An 18,612-nucleotide genomic window follows, 5' to 3' on the forward strand; every position below is an offset into this window, starting at 1 on the left:
AACAGTAATAAGGCTTCATGTGACCATGCCAGAACACAGTCACAGTGCAGCCACTGTTGTGCTCGGCAGCACAGGTCTGCGCCCTAATCACAGCAAAGATCTGACTGCTTTGGGGGTTAGAGTGGCAATCAGGAGTCGATTGAAAAGAATTTAGCATTTTCCACATGACCCAATCTTTATTAAATATTTATACACTGCATGCAGTCAAATAACATGAAAGTAAGTGATACAGTAAGGTTAGGAAAATCTATTTTTTTATGATTTATTTATGGACAGAGTTGCGACTTTCCAGGCAACTCTGTCCAAAATCACAGCTTAGACTTTTTCCTTTTTCCTTTCCTCCTTCCACCACCAATAAGGGCATGAGGCACACTGCTCCCTAAATACAACCCCATACTGATAAATTCATTCATGTCACCATGGCAACAAACCCCACCACCCCCTCACCCCACCAAGAAAAATCCCTCACCCAATCCTGCACTGTCACCCCCGCTGACAGCATCTGACACGCCAATTGTCTAGCACGTGTGTGTCTGTGTGTGTGTAAAAGAGAGGTGAAGAGGTCAGGTGGGCCAGATTCCCTGTGCCATCCCTGCTTATCCCCCTGAGCTTATCCCAGATCAGCAGGTACGCCCACCGCAGATACCATCCGGAGCGGGGCACAGTACTGAGAGTGTGTTTAAACCCCTGCTGTGCTGTTTTAAACCCATGTGTCCTCACAGACACGCCCACTACATACAACATATGCAGAGAAGTACTGACTTTAAATAAAGATTTCAAAACTGTGAAAAAATCTGTCAAATGAGACATTTTTTAGCTATTAAAGAACAATAATATTCATCTCTAGTGGGAGCCCTGAAGTTAAAAACTGCACTTCCTGTAATGACCACTAGAGGCTGACTCTAAGACTGAACCAATCCCCACAGACTCCCATGTTAGCACAACTTCCCAGCATGTTTACAGTCTGTTCAGCCAGTTCTTTCCTTTATAACCACAGAATGAGAGGTGAGATGTGTTGTTACTGACCAATGACTGTATACAGTCATTGTTACTGATGCACTGAAACTTTATTAAAGTTGAAGTTATGCAGTATTAGCGGATTAGCAGCTGTAGCCGCTAGCTGCCCGCTGAGCTACATTTCAGCTAATCTGAATCACTGCACTTTAACTGCGTTTGTGCATTTGGTACCTTTTGGAGCATTTTGTGTGTAATTATGTGGCTAATAATAAGGCCTGAAGTGTGACTACTTCTACTAACAAACTATTCGAGAACTCTTAGCTTCAGTGTTGCTGAGTCAAGTTCTACTTCCATGTTATTTAGCAAAAATTAGGATGAAATCATGGCTAAATATAGCACATATCTGTTTATGGATGCAGCTTTCTGACCACCCAAACGCAGTCACCTCTGGCTCCACAAAAATAACAACCAAGCGGCCAAAATCCTAAAAATCTGAAGCCTCAAAACATGATTTCACAAACCAGTGGGTGATGTCACTGTGGCTGCATCTTTATTTACAGTCTGTGGTTTGTCTGTGTGTTACCTTGATGCAGAACTGGTAGTCTGTGGGGGCGTTGTGAAGTTTTCGGCCCGTGATGACGGTGAAGACGTTACTGTCCTCCAGGTCTGACAGTACCTGCAAGTGCCGGGGCTCCTGTGGGGGTTGTGAGGGTGGCGATATATGATTTAAGCTAATGCACAACAAGCGCAAACACACACACACAAATTGTGGGATTAGGCAGCTGACAAGCCCTAGATCTAGTTTACTTCCCACCACTTCCACAATCAATAAAGCAATACTTTCTCACCTTGGATGTTCCTTTAGTGGAGTAATAAAGGCCGGAGCGGCGCAGGAACATGTAGAGCTTTTTCCAGGACTTGCGTCCAGGCTCTTTCACATGCAGATAGCCCTGAATCTCTGGACAGCTGCTTGAGTTCAGAAAGTTCTGGAAAACGAACGCACAACAACATCTATCGTTAATACTGCTGCAGGGCAAGGATATTATAATTAACCAAAACTAAATATGGTTTGTTAACTAAAATAAAATATAAATAAATAAAATTAACTGAAATAATTTGGTGGAACTTGGAAAACAAACTAAAATAAATATCCTTAGTTTGAGTGTTTGTTAGTTGGGTAAAAAGTTGTATTACAGCTTGCCTGATGAGGCATTAGTGGACGTGTTTGCTGAAAGTCTGGATGAGTCTCTATGAGTCAACCGCGTTCAACACGTTCTGTGTTTTTATTGCAATAACTGTGATTTTCCCCAAATCTGACCTGTGACCTTAAAACTCAAACTGAAGCTAAGAGAAAACAAAACTAAACAAACATTTTCAAATATTAAAAACTAAACTGAATTAAAAAGAACAAGCCAAAATAAAATAAAAATAACTATAATAGCACTGCTGCAGGGGAAGTGAATGCAGCACTGTTTGGGTATCTGCTTTTAAAATAGATCATAATGAAAATCTGAATTAAAAATGAATATCGCAGTGAAATAATGAGGCAGCTTATTTTATATTTCTAAAAATCGGGAAGCAAATTGAGCGCAGCACCATAATCTGTCTGTGCATGCGCATGCATATTTTTGGATGAACAGATGGTAACGCTCTTGAGATATCAGGGCTCGTATAATTCATAGTATTGCTTCACTGAGTCATCAACTCACCTGTAAGAGCTGTGACGGAGGAATTGAGCCATCAGACTCCTGACAAAAAGCCACCATCTGCTCCGGAAAAAAGTTCTGCATGGAAAAGACACACGGAGATCGCCAGTGAGCGAGAGACAAAGAGACAAAGAAAGAGAGAGAGGCACTACAGACCACTTAGGATAGTGCTTCTCTATCCAGAATGTATGTGTGTGTGTGTGTGTGTGTGTGTGTGTGTGTGTGTGTGTGTGTGTGTGTGTGTGTGTGTGTGTGTGTGTGATGTGTGAGTGTTCAATCAACACAAGGACTAAGAGCCAAAGTGGTGCGGAGACAGAGAGAGAGGGCACTCCAGCCCTCGGAGTAGATGCAGTATGATCTCACCCGCTGATGTAATCCCCTTTAACCAGCAGCGCTACTCTTAGCGTGATTGACAAGCCGTGGCCAGCACTCCTGTGTTTTACTGTGCTCATTACCACAGAGCTGAGGTCACCTGCTGGCTCTGACACACACCTAAATCACCCACAGCAATAATGTCACCGTATACCCGGCCAGCACACAACAGTAACAGCCCCACGCTGCGTCCATCGCCAGAAAAGATGCCACGCAGGCCGCTCGGCGCAGAGTCGCTGGCTGCCAGAAGTAGGGACGTGTACGTCTTTAAAAAAACGACGATCGGCTTTGCATTTTGAGATTTTAGCACCTGTCTGAAGGTAGGATAAAAGGATAATGATGAGTTTTAACTGAAACCGTTAGCTTCTTCCAGGAGGAAGAATGAAACGGGAAATGCAGAGAGTGTAGCTAAAATACTTTAGCATTGCCATTTACCCGTCATGTAATGAGGGCTTAAAACCCCAGCTGTGACTCTTTGTCTTATACTAATTGACGATTCCTGAACAGAAAAATGACTAAAAGGTGATTTAAAAACCCCGAAAACACAACAATCCTCTAATTTTTGGCTAAAACGATTAAACACAGAGGTGCTGGCTGCTAGCAACAAATTTGTTGCTGCATTTCAAAAACATCAAAAGATGAAAAACCTTTTGAACCCCAATTTCTCTCCCCCTCTCTCACTCTTTGTGTGTGTGTGTGCTGCTGTGTCTACGTGGCTCTGTGGGGGATGCGTGCTAAACCGAGGCAGTCACAGAAAGGTCACTTTAGGGATGCAGGAGACTCACCAGGGGGTTCCTGAAGAATTCATATTTGGCATAATTCTTCCTGAAGAGGAATTTACTGTCACCGCTCATGGAGGCTTGAACCTGAACCACCAGCTCGTGGTCCTCCACACATCTCTCTGAATGAGGGCACAGACACAGGCAATGTTAAAAAAAAAGAAATTGCCCTCTGGGGACGGCGTTGAACAGAAACCGTCCGGTTTTAAATCTGCGAGCGCGGCTTTTAGGGCTCATTTGTATACTAAAAAGATTTTCATGTCAAAAACACCGTTCATTGTTCTTATTTAGATTCATTTTAGGGATTCATCCACAGCATAACAAGCAGCTCTTTTGCATACATTTCCACTTTTTTTCCTCCCTCCTGTGTTGACAGCATATTTAGAAGTGTCCTTGTCACTAAAGGACTTACTGTGAGCTGTAACTGCATCCCCTAGCAGGCTGAACAAAACAGCTTTTGAGGCGCTGAACCTGAATGTAATTCCAGTGCCATACACTGGAACCGTCGAGGATATTTTTATTTTAAAGTGTCTCGCAGAGTAACAGAGTATTAACAAGCTGTTCACATATATGAATAAATACAAGAACCTTTTGTTTGCTTGCTGCCAATCAGAAGAATGCTGGCTTGTTTCAGATAGAGGATGAACAAAGATAATAATAAGGATTATTTAGAACTGTGATTCATGGAAAGCTGCTATGCCAGAGTCCATGAATTAAAAACATGCAGAGATCCATATAAGATGTCTCCAGCAGAAATTTAGCCACATTAACCCCCACATCAGCATTGTGTACAATGACGCAGCAAGAAATAAATACTTTTGATTTTTTTAAAAAACATCGCCTGTTACTAAGAGACGGGCGAGGAACTAAGAGGTTAAATAAGGAGGGGCGGTGAAGAGGAAGAAGCGCTGTGAGGCAGAGGAGGGAGGAGGTGAAGGTAGTGGTGTTGGAGGAGGAGGAGGGGGGGTTTGCAGGAAGATGATGTCATTTATTTAGGCTGATTGCTGAGAGCAGCAAAGCCATAAGCAAAGTACAAACCACAGACAAACACACAACCACACATTACAGGCTCACATAGACCTAACCTGCTCACTGTGCACCACGGAGGCCCAGTTACTTTCTTTGTGTGTGTGCTTGCTTGTGTGTGCGTGTCCTCGTCTATCTTAAGTTGAGGGCACATGATCTCAGAGTGATGCAGGTAAGAATTTGATAGTGGTGGGATGTTCCAGTTAGACGTGGACGTGCAGGCAGGGTTCTCCTGTTTCACTGAGGCACAAACACACATTTCTAAACTGAAGCTGTACTCACTTCTTTTTTTCTTGCTTAGCTCTGGCTGTAGTTAAAGGGGTGGAAATGTCTGGACTCTGCGCGCGTCCGCTCGTGCACGCCCTCGTTGGCTACAAGCGGGGGAATTTCCTGTGGACAGTCAGGAAAGGGCCGATTGGCTAGAAAGGCTAGGGGCTCGTCCAATAGAGACCGGCGATTGGTTCCTCGCAGCTCTGGTATGACGCTTCAGTCCCAGGCCTCTCCGCCCTCCACCCCCACCTTCTGTCTGTCTCTCTCTTTCTTTCTCCCTTCATCTCTCCTTCCCTTCTTCCCTCTCCTCTCCTCTCCTCTCCTCACCTCACATTCCATCGCTCCGGTGCACTTTTTTCCCCCCCAGAAACGCAGATCAAGCAGGAAAGCACAAAGCAATCCTTTGACTCTAAAAATACGACTCGAGAGGAGGAAAGCCTCATTGAGGACAAAGGCAGACCCAGAGAAGAAGAAGAAAAAAATAAAGCTTCAAAAAGGGACACACGGCAAAAGTGAAGAAACGAAGCACGAGTCCTATGTTTTCCTTTTTTTTCCCGCCCCCTCTACCTCTTTTTTCTCGCTCCCCCCACCCTCTCTCTGAGCAAACTATTTGGGAGGGAAAAGCATGTGAGTAGAACATGGAAAATGCTTAATCCTACAAGCACCACACCTCCCTCTCAAGTGGTAAAGCCATGCAAACACTGGTGCTGTGATCAAGTGAATACACAGGGCACACACACCTGCAGAAAAGCACACGCAAGGCAAATATGCAGAGATTTAGCAGGAAGCGTTTATTCTCTTATTAGAAGCTACAAGAAAAAAATTCCTTTTTTCATGGATCGCATTATGTGCTTTTTTCTTTTAATCTACAGGAAAGTAAAATCAAAGCTCCCAGGTTTTTTTAGAAAATGTTATAATGTAACAGATTTGTAACAATCTGACGACCTCACTGAAACTTCTAATGGTGTTTAATCACCTTTTCATCACTGCATAAACACAATACAAGAACCAAAGTAGCTTTAATCCCTTTTCTTGCAAAAAAGAAAGGAGGAAAAAAAAGGCGAGGATCGAGCATCGCTGTCCGCACTGGGATCCACACAGAACACTGAGATTCTTACCAATGCCGAGGATGGGGTGGTGCTCCACCAGCGACCAGGCGCTGTCGTCCAGGCAGTGGCTCTTGTAGACCAGCAGCTGGCACACATCTCGAGTCGTCATGTCGGCCGGGATCTCCACGACTTTGCCGGCCCCATCCTCGCTCCACACCTTCACTATCTGAAAGCACATACACACACATAAGAGGGATGGTGAGGATATGTGTACATGACAGCAGCAAAGGTCATGTTTTCAAAAACAGGTACGAGGCATGAAGTTGCTGTCAGGAGCATTTGCAGAGAGAGGAAAAACAAAAGCTGAGACTACAACAGATGACCAGCTGCAGTTACCTCCATAACCAGGTGCTCTGGTTGGTCCCGTTCACAATATTCTGTCACTCGAACACAAGAAGGTCTTAAAATAAGAAGAAGGATGACGTCCAGGAAAGGCTGGCTGGTCCCTGAGTGTTTAGTTCAGCCCTTTTTGTCCGCAGCAAACGGACGTCAGCGAAACGGACGTTTCCCCTCACATACGAGAATATCTGCACTTGGAAAAGCTTAAAAATCTGCCCCCCCACCCCGACATTTGAACTTTGATGGCGAAACCGTGTGGTGGATTTATACGTGTTGTATATTGTCATTAAAAATGTCACCGCTGGGAGCAGCAAGCGGGCAGAGTTCAAAGTACCTCCCAGTGTTGCGCCATTTTGAACCATTTCAGCCAAAGTGCCCAGACCGACATTTAAGCCGGGTGTATTTTTTTTTTGGCTTCTTCAAGTGTGTTGCTGCACAGACAACCACAGGCCAGCTGCTTCACACCACTCTACGAGCAGATTCACACACACATAGGGACAGATTGCCCTCACAAATATGAGCAAACCACAGAGGCAAAATTATCTTCTAAATCTCAGAAATGGTAGGTGGCTCTTGTGTGTGTTCTCACACGCCCACGTCCCAACATCCTCTGGTCACAGCCGGGGATTCGGCTGCCCTGCACTTCACAGACTGCCAACCAGGGAGCAACTGTTGAAAATTACATGAAACAAGAGAAAAACCTAGTGATGGGCGAAAGGTTGGAAGGTGGTGGGCGGCTGGCCGGCGGCTGGCGGGTTCACGGAAAATTAATTCAGACCAAGGCCCCCGTAGAGCGGGAATACGTAAAAACGCCAAGTAAACGGCAGCCGCGGTGGTCTGGAAACGACACAGAGCGTCAGGAGCAACAGCATGCAGACATGGAGAAAAACTCCCAGCGCAACCAGAAACAACGTCACGGCACTCTTTGCCCCTGCAGAGCCCGAAGACCGCCTCCTCTCTTCCCAGATGCCACAAAGGAGGGGGGACAAAAACTGCATTTATGACGCATTAGTTTGTTTGAGAAAAGTTTTAAACACACTGACCTGAGGGGGGGGGGGGATGCAAACTGGCAACCAGACACGCACACACAAGACTGATGACAGAGACCCATAAAAGAAACAAACACACACATGCAGAAGTCTCTTACCTCCACAGCCTGTAAGAGGCAACAGTCTGGAGAGCAGGATGGCATTTTCACACTGAGACGCTCTCCAGTGACACACAGGGACAGAGAGAGAGCGAGAGCGAGAGAGAGAGAGAGGGGAGGGGAAGGGAAACAGGAGGCGAGAGGAGAGGAAGTCAGGAAGAGAGAGAGAGAGAGGGAGGGACGGATTGGCAAGGAGAGCGCTAGAGAGGAAAGAGGAAAGAAGGGGGAGGAAGTGACAGAGGAAGGATGAGAGAGGAAGAGAGAGAGAGACAGCCCCCGACTTCTCCAGTCTTCTCGTGCTGGGCAGCATAAAGACTGAGCTGCAAGGAGTGGTCTGAACAGTAGCTCCTCTCCTCCTCCTCCTCCTCTTCCACCACTCCCCTCCCTCCGTTCGTCTCCTCACACAGGATTAACCCAGTGTGGGATTTTTAAAACGGTGAGCTGCTACCTGTCACGTACGCTACCACTCGTATCTTCAGGGTTGCTTTTCAATCCTCTCCTCCAAACCCGACTTCCCAAAAACAAAACACTGTCAGCTCCTTTTACTGATGGCGCCGCACCAGAAGTAGCAGTCCCTCTCCCTGAAACACACCCACACCTCCTCACATGCACGAGGACAGAAAGAACAAGCTCAAACTACTAAGCCAATCACTGAGCAAACACACACACACACACACTGACATTTTCTTTGAGCTGCCTAATGGTTTCAATTTCTAACCCCTCCCTCCCCCTTGTCCTCCCTCCTCTTCCTCTCCTCCTCCTCAGCTGTATGTGAAATACTGTGAGACGGTGTTAGGACCAGAGCAACATGTGTAACGCACAATGACGGCTTCAAGGGTCGCTGAGAAGGCAGCAGGAAGTCTTAAAGGCAAAAAAAGGAAGAAAAGTTGGGGTGATTCGATCTGAAGCTGCACAGATCACGTGCCGGCTGGGCAAACAGTCTTTGGGGTGGGAATGGAGGGGAGGGCTAGAAATGGAGGGATGGATAGATGGATGGATAGGCGGGTAGGTTGGTCAGCAAATCTGGAGGAAAAAGGAACATGCCGATAACATGTGTGTGTGGGGGGGGGGATAGAAAGAGAAAAGAGCGAGAGCTATGGAGGAATGTCAGTAATGCAATACTGAGTCATAATCAGGCTCATGTGTAGAGCACAGGCCAGCCCAGCTGGCCCCTAATACAGTGTGCACGCCAACTATGAGGTGCATGCGCTCCAGCACAGACGGGTACAAAGGGGGAAGACAAAATGTAAACTATGAAGACGAGCTCCAGGAGATTTTTTTCCTATACGTTACTGCTCGACGTTTGCTCCAGCCTCATGCTGCAGTTTGGCACTCAGAGTTTACGTTGATTACAGATATTAGAGAATCCCAAATATGATGAGAGAAAAGATTGGAAGAGATAATGAGCTCACTTTTGGAGTCTTCAATTTGTGTTTTTCGACTTTTTTTAGTCGATGTTTTTACTGCCAGGGTCCTTGGAAAGTTTAAAATCCCTTTACCTAGTTTCATGTTTCCATCATGAAACTTAGCTCACCTTGCCGCCCCCCCCCTCCACTTCCCTCTCATCTCTCTCCAGGCTGAGGCTGAGGTTACACGCCTGCTGCTGCTTATAGCAACACATAAAGAGGGCCGTGAGCAACAATATACCGGACTGGAAGGTCATGTACAGACACCCGCGTGCACACACACTGCACACATCGGGTCAGAGGTCAAACAAAATAACTTACACCAGGGTCAAACCCACTTGACCAGGAAGTTTATGGGACCTTAAACCACAAGCTAAAAGTGACACACACACACACACACACTTTGAGTTTACTGTGTAAATCCATGCCAGTGCCACTGTGAGAAGATCCACAGGGAGCCTAGTTGAAACTTCTTAACATGTTTTTTTCCATCTTGTAAAAACTTTAAGTGGCACAACTGATAAACTCTGGAAGGCTTTACTGTTTCTTGGCCGTTGTGAGAAATGGAAAATTGCATACATACTGTATATAAATGTGATTCTTGTTGCTCATCAACCATGAAATGTTCAGAATATAGATTCATTCTCCTGTTTTCTGGCACGCAGGACATTTAGTGTAGCCAGCAGTACAATCCATATAAACAGACAAAAGCTGCAAATGCTCACCAGCAGGCAGACTTTCCTAAATATTTTAAATAACATTTACAAACTGTCGGAGGTTTCTTCCTGTTAAAAGGGAGTTTTTCCTTCCCTCTGTCGCCAAGTGGTTGCTGAAAGGGGTTCATCTGATTGTTTAGGTCCTCTCTGCATTATTGTAGTTTCTGTACCACACAATCTGAAGAGCCTTAAGGTGAATGTTGTTGTGATTTGGTGCTATATAAATAAAACTGAATTTAATTGAATATTTTCAAACACTGAAAATGTATTACCAGCAGAAACCAACACCTCCACTGATAGCTGACTATGCAGCCACAGTCAGCTAACACACCCATCACTAATGCCAATTTTTGAATGCTGGCTGCTGGTGACTCCCACCCTGCTCTGTTACAGCGTCATCTGCCTTTCATGTCTGAGTGGTCGGGTTTCAGGCCAGACAGAGCTGATTAGCTCTGCAGACAGGCCAAACTCAATTTTACCTCACTGGAGAGCCATCGCAGAACTTCGTCTAGTGGCTCGTTTCCCTGCGACCCACCACGGACAGGGCACACCGTCTGTCCCACACACACTTGCACGCGCACAAACACACGCACAAACATATATCAGCCAAAAGTTTGATGGATATCTACTGTTCAGTTCGAGGAACTTATCGGGTTTAAAGATCGCTCATGTGGGCACGGTGAAATCAATCCAGTATGACAGAATGTACAACAAGTTTCTAGCTCCACCACACAGCAAAATATTTTTTTTAAAAAGAGTTAAAAGAGCACATTATGTTTCCATGCAAAGGTCCACATCCCTTCCACACATCTTCTTTCATCTAGTTTGTCTGAGCTCACCATTCTCCAGTTCCACAGCAAAATCAATACCTGCTGCATAGTTTGGTTATGTAGAGGATACAGTCTCACTGATCTTTCTTGATAAAAAAAAAGTCCAAAGAATGTGGGTAAACTCCCTCTTCAGGAATTTGGATTGAGCACATGTTAATATCAGAGCAGCAATCAGATGCCGACAAAGAATTTCTGTCTTCCAAACTGGGAGAAAAGGACCTGAAACAAGCACTGATCTGTACAGCACCCCCAAATGGTCAGAGCAGGAGGATGCAGCTGAGGATGCAGCTGTGGATACAGCTGTTGCTCTGCTTTACGATGAAATCTACGGAGGCTTTGCTGTGACTGCTTTTTCAGCAGAGAACATGCAAAAAGTTCCTGCACCAGAACACCAAGGTCATTTCAGGGAAATATCTCCACAATATTACAACACTAGCAACTACATTTTGAATCCCTTAGAAGACTTTTCATTGTTTCCGTTCATTATTATGATTTCAATGGGAAAACTGAATCTACAGTCTATTATGACAGAAATGACCCATGTAATCCTCAGAAATTACATTCAAGCTTGAGTGAGTATGTGTGTCAGAGTCCTGTAAATCATCATGACACACACACACACACACACACACACACACACACACACACACACACACACAACTGTACTGAATCCTATTCAGGTGAGTAACTAAATTAAAATTGATCACAAAGCATGATGATTTATGCGAGACTATGCAGCGACCTCGTGACTATGCAACGAGGAGCTTGTGCATCCTGTCATTACAGGCTGACTTGGGTGAGCAAGCTTTCACTGCCATCTTTACATGCACAGAGACACACACACATGCACCTTATCTGATTGCAGTGGGTCAGCAGACCATTGCGTGCAGAAGTACATCAGCTGACCACAGACAAAGAGGGAGGTAGGAGTACTAAATAGAGACTGAATGACTCAGGGCTTTAGTCTTAAATTAGTTTTTAATAACACAGCTACAGATCACCACATGAATCTGCTTTTAACACTTATGTATAAGAATAACGGCTGCATACAGAACAGCTATTAAATAGCTGCTCACAACAATATTTTGCATTATTTATTTAATAAATGTTTTCAAAACTTGTGTGTACCAGTGAATACTTACATGTTGTACTCGCAGTCCTGTGAAAAATGATTCAGCAGGTTTTAGAACCACCTTTAGCCACAAGTGATTGTTTTTTATATGACCTTTTCTCTTATCTTTATCTTCACATTGCTGTGGAGGAATTTTGGTCCACGCTTCTTTACAGATTTGCTTTAGTTCATTGATGTTTGCAGACATTTGCTCAAGGACAACGCCACAGTAGGATGGGACTCAAGAACCAGTTCTTGGGTTAGCCTGAACTGGTTCCCAGTAGTTCAATTCCTTGGAGTTGCTAGGGGAATTGTTAGTCTGCTTGCCTATCGATCCCACTAATCAGTTCTACTTGCCCTCACGCTACAATCAGCTGATTTCAGTTCGTACATCTGAGGTGACAGCGGCGCAGTCTACAGCGTTATGGAGAGTGATGGTAAAGAGCGAAGTGCATCCAGGACAGACACAAATGCATTATGTTGCTAACACAACTTCAGCTTTTTTGCTAACGCTAAGCTAGCCAAGAACCAAGAGTGACGTTAACACGCCGAGTCAACGCCGACCCCGGCCCAGCAGCCACAGCCTGAGCAGTCAGGCTGCAGCCTCTGTTTCTACCTGTTCAAAGTGAAATCACTGTGGAGATCACTTTGAAGTCTTTTTGTGTTGTTGGCTTTGTGTTCATATGTAATACTAAGAGAAAGACCACGTGTGTTCTCATTAGAATAGGGATTTGTGTTGGTGTGTAGGACTCTAGCCTCAGGTTTAAACTGTTAAATGGTAGTTCTAAGACATTGTGTTTCAGCTATTTTACAAAGTAACATGAAAGTAATGTAACAAGTATTATAGCAAGTAATGTAATGCATTACTTCTAAGAAAAGTGTTCGGGGTAATAATTACTTTTTTTGAGTAACGACCACAAAATGATCACAACGAAGAGGGGAAATACCTCCAACATGCACAAAGATTTGACCACAATGCAATCAATAAATCTGCATGAATGTAATGTCTTTGATATGCTGTTTATCAATGGTGGTGACTCTCAAAGCCAATGAGAACCCAGTGAGAATCAATAAGGAATCAATAAGTGATATCAGTAACAGAATCTGAATCCTTAAATTCTTGTTTAATGTTTCAATTAAGGACTCGCCAAAACTAGCCATTACAGTGTGTTTAATTTGCTATGCCCCAATAAGTAACTCTTATTTTAGGATGGTCTAATCTTAAATGACTAAATTAAGCCAACGCAGAGATACAAAGCCATCAGATTTCACCCTCTGAGAAGTTGTTTTGATTTCTGAGTCTGGACCGAAGTGGTGGCAACACTGCTGAAAAATCATCCCTAGAGTCCTGCCGCTGGCACAGCTAAAGACCGTAGACCGCAGCCAAGTATGATTCCTCTTTGTACATAATCAGCTTTAACCTTTGAAATATTTTGCAAGCATCAAACATTTCAATAATGAAACCATGTGCTGAACAACAAACCATGAGAAAAAGGGGTTTTTCACATCCTTTTTTTTAATTAAAACCCTCTTTTCTCTTAAATCTTTCCAGAAGAGGTCAGAGGTCAAGGTCACTGAAAAGGGTTCGGTGTCTTGCTCACTAACTACTTCAAAAGAATGGAGGTTAGCCAACACATAGGGCTTCGGTGCTTTGGTTGAGGCTGAGAGATTGGTCTCTATAACTACCGGGGCTCCCTGCTGTCACTGATGTTCGTAATGCTCTCTCTGGCCACAAATAAAAGCACAAGTTGCATTGCAGCCATGGTCGCGGTGCCAAAGCAAACTCATTTGCCCAGCAATGACAGACAAAACCTGACCAAATCCTTGTGAAAGCCAGGGGAACATGACTGAACTCTATGGTGTAATACTGCAACAACATGCGTGGGAAATGGCCATTATCCAGTCCACTATTGAGCAGAATCAGACCACTGAAAGAAAGTTTCACAAATCTGATGGAGATGCAGCATCATGTTAGTTTTTTATATTTCCAGCCTGCTTATGATTCTACGAGGACACTGCTCTACTTGGCTCACAATGTGAGCAGCATATCGCTTTGAGAAAAACCGAAGCTCAGTGAAGAATGTCCAGATTCCAACTCTACAGCTGGAGGGAGCGAGATCCTCCGATAAACCTTTGCCAATGCAAATACAATGCAAGTATGTCTGCAGACCAACGCACGCATGTGTGACGGTCCCATCTGCATTGTTGTGTAAGTCATACTCAGCACCCCTAAGGCTTAAATATATTCACCTGATCTGCACACATCAATGCACATATTTGCTCCAGCGCCAGTAAAATTTAAACTCGCTAACTTTCTGTTATCTTAGATACAGTGAAAGCCTGAAAGGCCATGCTGTAGACAGTCTAACCCTAAATTTGCTGAATTTAAGGAATTTGATCAGTGGACGTTTTACTTAATTTGATTTAGAAAAAGCTCATTTTAGAGCATTAGAATCCATTAAAGTGTACAATGTTTCAAAAGGCATGCCCCAAAGCAGCCCAATCAATAGGAGGCTGGTTTAGGAAGATCTTACACAGTCAACAAATTAGTAAATAAGCAGCCCACAGACATGCCTGCAGCTCTGTGAGAGTGTACTCAGGAACGGCAGTGCTTGGAGCTAAATGCTAACATCAGCCTTGCCCTCTCTACTGTGCTCAGCAACAAAGCTAACACAGACATTTAGAAAAATAAGGATTAACGCATTCACCAGTTTGTTTATCGGCATTATGATCAGTATGAAGCACGCTGGTTACAAGTAACAGCAAGTTACATGACTTTTGCAGGTATTTAGTAATGAGCCAAAGTCATATTTGTCTGTACTTAATCAAGTACTGACAAATTTAAACTAAACTGCTCAAATGATTACTTAAGCCCTAGTTAAGTTTACACAAAGATTATTATTAATTATATGTTCTAGAAGGTCAACACCCAAAACAAAAAAGGATCTACAGGCTACACCAAAAGGCTACACCAAAAGCCGCTCTGAGAACCTTCACAGACATACCGCTAGAACTTGTTAGTCAGTTTCAAATAAGATTTTGGAATCCTGACTAGTCCTCATGTGTTTACCTACATGCTAGACGCACAACTGAGGTTCAGCAAAATGTAGAGTTTATGGTGTCAGATGACACACGCAAGCTATGACACAGATATTAGAACTATATTAAAATTATTTTTTTTTCTTTAACAACTGATTAATTATTTTGAAGAATCATGAATAAAAATAAGTTTTTTCCCCCCATTTTTATATTCATCACATTTGTAATCTCTTTTTCTCTAAGCCAGGTAGCATGGAGGTGAGCAAACGAGCCACGTGTGGCTGTGGAGTTGCTTGACTGAGACCCGTGACTGGACTTGATATAATATCAGTTTTCCTGCATTTCTCTTTCAGGGATTTCAATTTTGTCCATAAAACTTTAGCACTTTGATGATTGGTTGATTAGGACCTCAGTCGATTATGGTTTGGAGACTAACCTGGTAATATGCAGTAATTAGAAAAAAATGTGTATTTCCTGACCAGCTGGTGTGTGGTTGCTGGTTATTAGTCACACCCAAAACTTCCTTGTGATTAATTTGTTTGCTAGCAGAAGGACGGTTTCTGTGTAGGACACCTCTCTGTAACCAGTTTCACACTGACAACAGCCAGCAAACACCCATTCAGGCAGGTCTCTAAGCCTGCATGAATGGGGCTTTAGCAGTTTAGCAAGGAATAGTCCTTCGATGGCGCCAGTTTCCAAAAAGTATTTACAACAAGCGTTAAGAGTGGAGTTAAACCAAATAGCTGGTTGGGAGGATTGAACATGTTGTCAGAAGGCTGCTGCTGTAAACCTCTTGAAAACTGAACTATATCTATTGCTTAGACTCCTACGATTGAAAACATGATTAAAATTGCTTAAAAAAATAATTCTGGACTTTTTTGCAAGCACCAGCTATGAGACCCCAAACCAAAGAGGTAAAAGCCAAAGTCAAGAAGTTGGCTGGCTAAACTCCATGGCCATCCACCCGCCTGACACAGCCATCCCAGTTATTTATTAATGAATCATTGCTGACAATCAGTGGAGATGTTTCTTTACATGGGTGGTGTCCAGTTCCCATGATCCCCATCACCCTCAGCCACACATTTATCAGTCTCACAGCCACCTCCTCTTCTCCTTTGGACAAAATGCTTTTGCTGACTATGATAAACATGGTGGAATGTTAGAGGTGATTTTTCCACGTGCTTTTTACTCCTTCCACAAGCTCTATCGCCTAAACAGAAATACTACCGCCATCCTGTTTTTGTGCATTTAAACACTGTTAAAGAATGTCCGGCCTGCTCTAAAGTTGTCACGAGCAATGAAAAATGACACAAGGACGAATGAAAATGGTGCCAAGCCTCAGCCATTATCTGTATGAATAACTGGACAGAAAACACAAGTTAAAGCCGCGTGAGATAAGAGAAAAATAGAAACGTAACTGCTACTGGCTGGTTATTTGGCTCGCTGAACGAACAAGAACTGTGGACGAAATGAAGATGATCTGGGAAAGAGAAATGAAGCAATGTTTAGTCAGCTCTCACAGACTCGACCGCGCACACAAAAGATCCTTTGTACAAACTGCAAACTTGCTCTCTGACTCCAGACCTTGTGAGTTGATGTCAACGAAATGCAAAAATAATGCTTTGGCTTATCACATGTCTCTGTGCGTGTGTGAACTGAATAATGCCACCTGTGTGTGCATAACTGCGTTAACAACACACAAAAAAAGTGTGCGTGTGTATGTAAAGAAAGCGAGCGAGTGAATAAGCATCTAAAATAACTTTTATTGTTCAGGGTGGGCATCCTGAAAACATCTTTGAGGAGGATGGAACATTCCTGGGACAGGAGGCTCAGCAGGGGGAAGGAAGGGCAAGGCTGTGACACACACACGCACACACACACACACACACACACACACACACACACACACACACACACACACACAGAGACTCTCTCGAAGTGACGCTAGGAGCCGAGGTTGAAGCGTGTGAACCGGAAAAGGGCGCCTGTCTTGCCGGAGCCAGCAGACGGATTCAGAAGGTTCAGAGAGATCCGACCTGCAGATGTTCCCAGCCGTATTCCTGGCTCTGCCACGGGAAGTCTGCACTCTGTCCGCAGCATCCTGGAGACGCGGCTCACCTCGTTCTTCCACAGCAAAACATGTCCGTCACATGTCTGCATGCGTGTGTAAATATGATTGATGATGATTCCACAATAACACACATGTACTGCCAGATAACCCCGGCTGAGTTGTTGTGTAATGGATAAAGGATGTGCGCAGCCAAAGTCAACACATGCTGCTCTGACCCGCACATAACAGGCCAGTCAGCTGGTTTGAAAACACACACTAACACAAATGCAAGATCTAATTAACATGGGCAACAAAAATGTAGCCAATCCCTTGACCACTTGTGCCTCTACCAAATCAGCTGTACCATTCTCAGTGATTGCGTGCTGGTGCACGTGGCGTGTGTGTAGGTGAACTTACATAGTTGTCAGAGGTCTGTATGGGGCTCAGAATAGGGGATCCAGTTAGGCTGCAGAGCTCAGGGAAAGGGTTGGGGATGGCTGGCAGCGAGGCTGGACGCAGCTGGTGCTCTTCCTGCAGGTTCCTGCAGAGGGAGACACACATTCATGACACTGCCTCAGGTTACCAGTGAGAGACTAACACTGGAGGATATATATACACATGATTATGGGTGTCATTTGGGTATAATAAGGAATACAAATCAACATGGTTTCAGCTTAAAAGTTAATCTGAACTCTGACTGGACCACTAAACTTTTTAAAAAGTTTAAATTCTAGCTACTGTAATTTATTCACACAGATTAGCAGAAGCTGTCCCAGGCTCACTCTGTTCAGTGTCACTCTGAATAATGACACTTTCAAACAGGGCACACTGATCTGGATATTCTGTTAAAGTTCAGAGTCAACAGTGGAGGAAAAGGGCAAGAAGACAGTCGGTGCTCACTGACCACTGGACGGCCTCTGGCCTAGATATTAATCCACTTCTGTCTAAATAAACAACAAGCATTTCTCTTTAAAATAACTTTATCATGCTCAAATGCTCAGACTTGCTGCCAATTATTGCACGTTTCTTTTAAATTGTTGTGTTTCCAAGCTTGCTTTACACTCATTGTGCAAGTATGTTCAACACATTATAACCTTTATTCTGCATGAAGATGGTTAAAATATTAAATTGCATAGACTTATAGCTCTGTCGGGCCTCTTTATTAGATCTGCAGTAATTTATATACAGTAGAGTTTCCATTGCATCGGCCTGACCTACCCCGCTGTCCACTTGCCTCGAAAGCCTGAGGAAGAGAGAGCAGTAGCAAGAACTGCAAGAGCTGCTGACAATAACAATGGAGATGGTCAGAAAAAGCAAAAACAGCTTGAACTGAAGGATCTGGGATGGGGGTGGGTTGCAAAGCACCTTGGACAGGCAGGGATTAATGTAAGCAAGTGACTACCTTTAGCTAATGCTAGTCCTTTAATCTCTTTCAATAGACACATTTGTTATGTGTACTCATTTATAACCTTGTTTACTCTGACTCTGCTTGGATCAGCTCATTTTTGTTTGTGCCATGTGGCCAAAAAGGAAACTGCAGTGCCCTCTGGTGAGTAAAATATGCAACATCAACACTCGTAACATGGTTGAAGGGTGTCGTCTCTTCTTTACGTGTGTAATTTTAACTTATCGGCTGTTATTAACGTCGGTCAATTACATTAAACCTCTCATCATCTGTCGGCTTCTAACTATTACATTTGTAATATTTCTAGGTTTGTACATATTTATGTCCCACTCTTTGGAAATTGTGGAAGC

At 43.9% G+C, this 18,612-nt stretch overlaps 1 protein-coding gene across 4 annotated transcripts in view; it reads right to left on the bottom strand.

The window, feature by feature from the left end:
* Positions 1–18,612, bottom strand: part of LOC113014910 (growth factor receptor-bound protein 10-like) — a 69,654-nt gene that overhangs the window by 12,393 nt on the left and 38,649 nt on the right. For all 4 annotated transcript variants that reach the window (XM_026156739.2, XM_026156745.2, XM_026156744.2 and 1 more), the window contains 6 exons: positions 17,275–17,398; positions 6,229–6,385; positions 3,821–3,936; positions 2,667–2,741; positions 1,806–1,943; positions 1,541–1,651 (listed from right to left, as the gene is read on the bottom strand). In XM_026156739.2, the coding sequence (XP_026012524.2) occupies positions 1,541–1,651; positions 1,806–1,943; positions 2,667–2,741; positions 3,821–3,936; positions 6,229–6,385; positions 17,275–17,398 (721 nt within the window). The remainder of the gene's footprint in view (positions 1–1,540; positions 1,652–1,805; positions 1,944–2,666; positions 2,742–3,820; positions 3,937–6,228; positions 6,386–17,274; positions 17,399–18,612) is intronic.

This window comes from Astatotilapia calliptera, chromosome 22 (assembly GCF_964374335.1).
Source record: "Astatotilapia calliptera chromosome 22, fAstCal68.1, whole genome shotgun sequence".
Taxonomy (NCBI): domain Eukaryota; kingdom Metazoa; phylum Chordata; class Actinopteri; order Cichliformes; family Cichlidae; genus Astatotilapia; species Astatotilapia calliptera.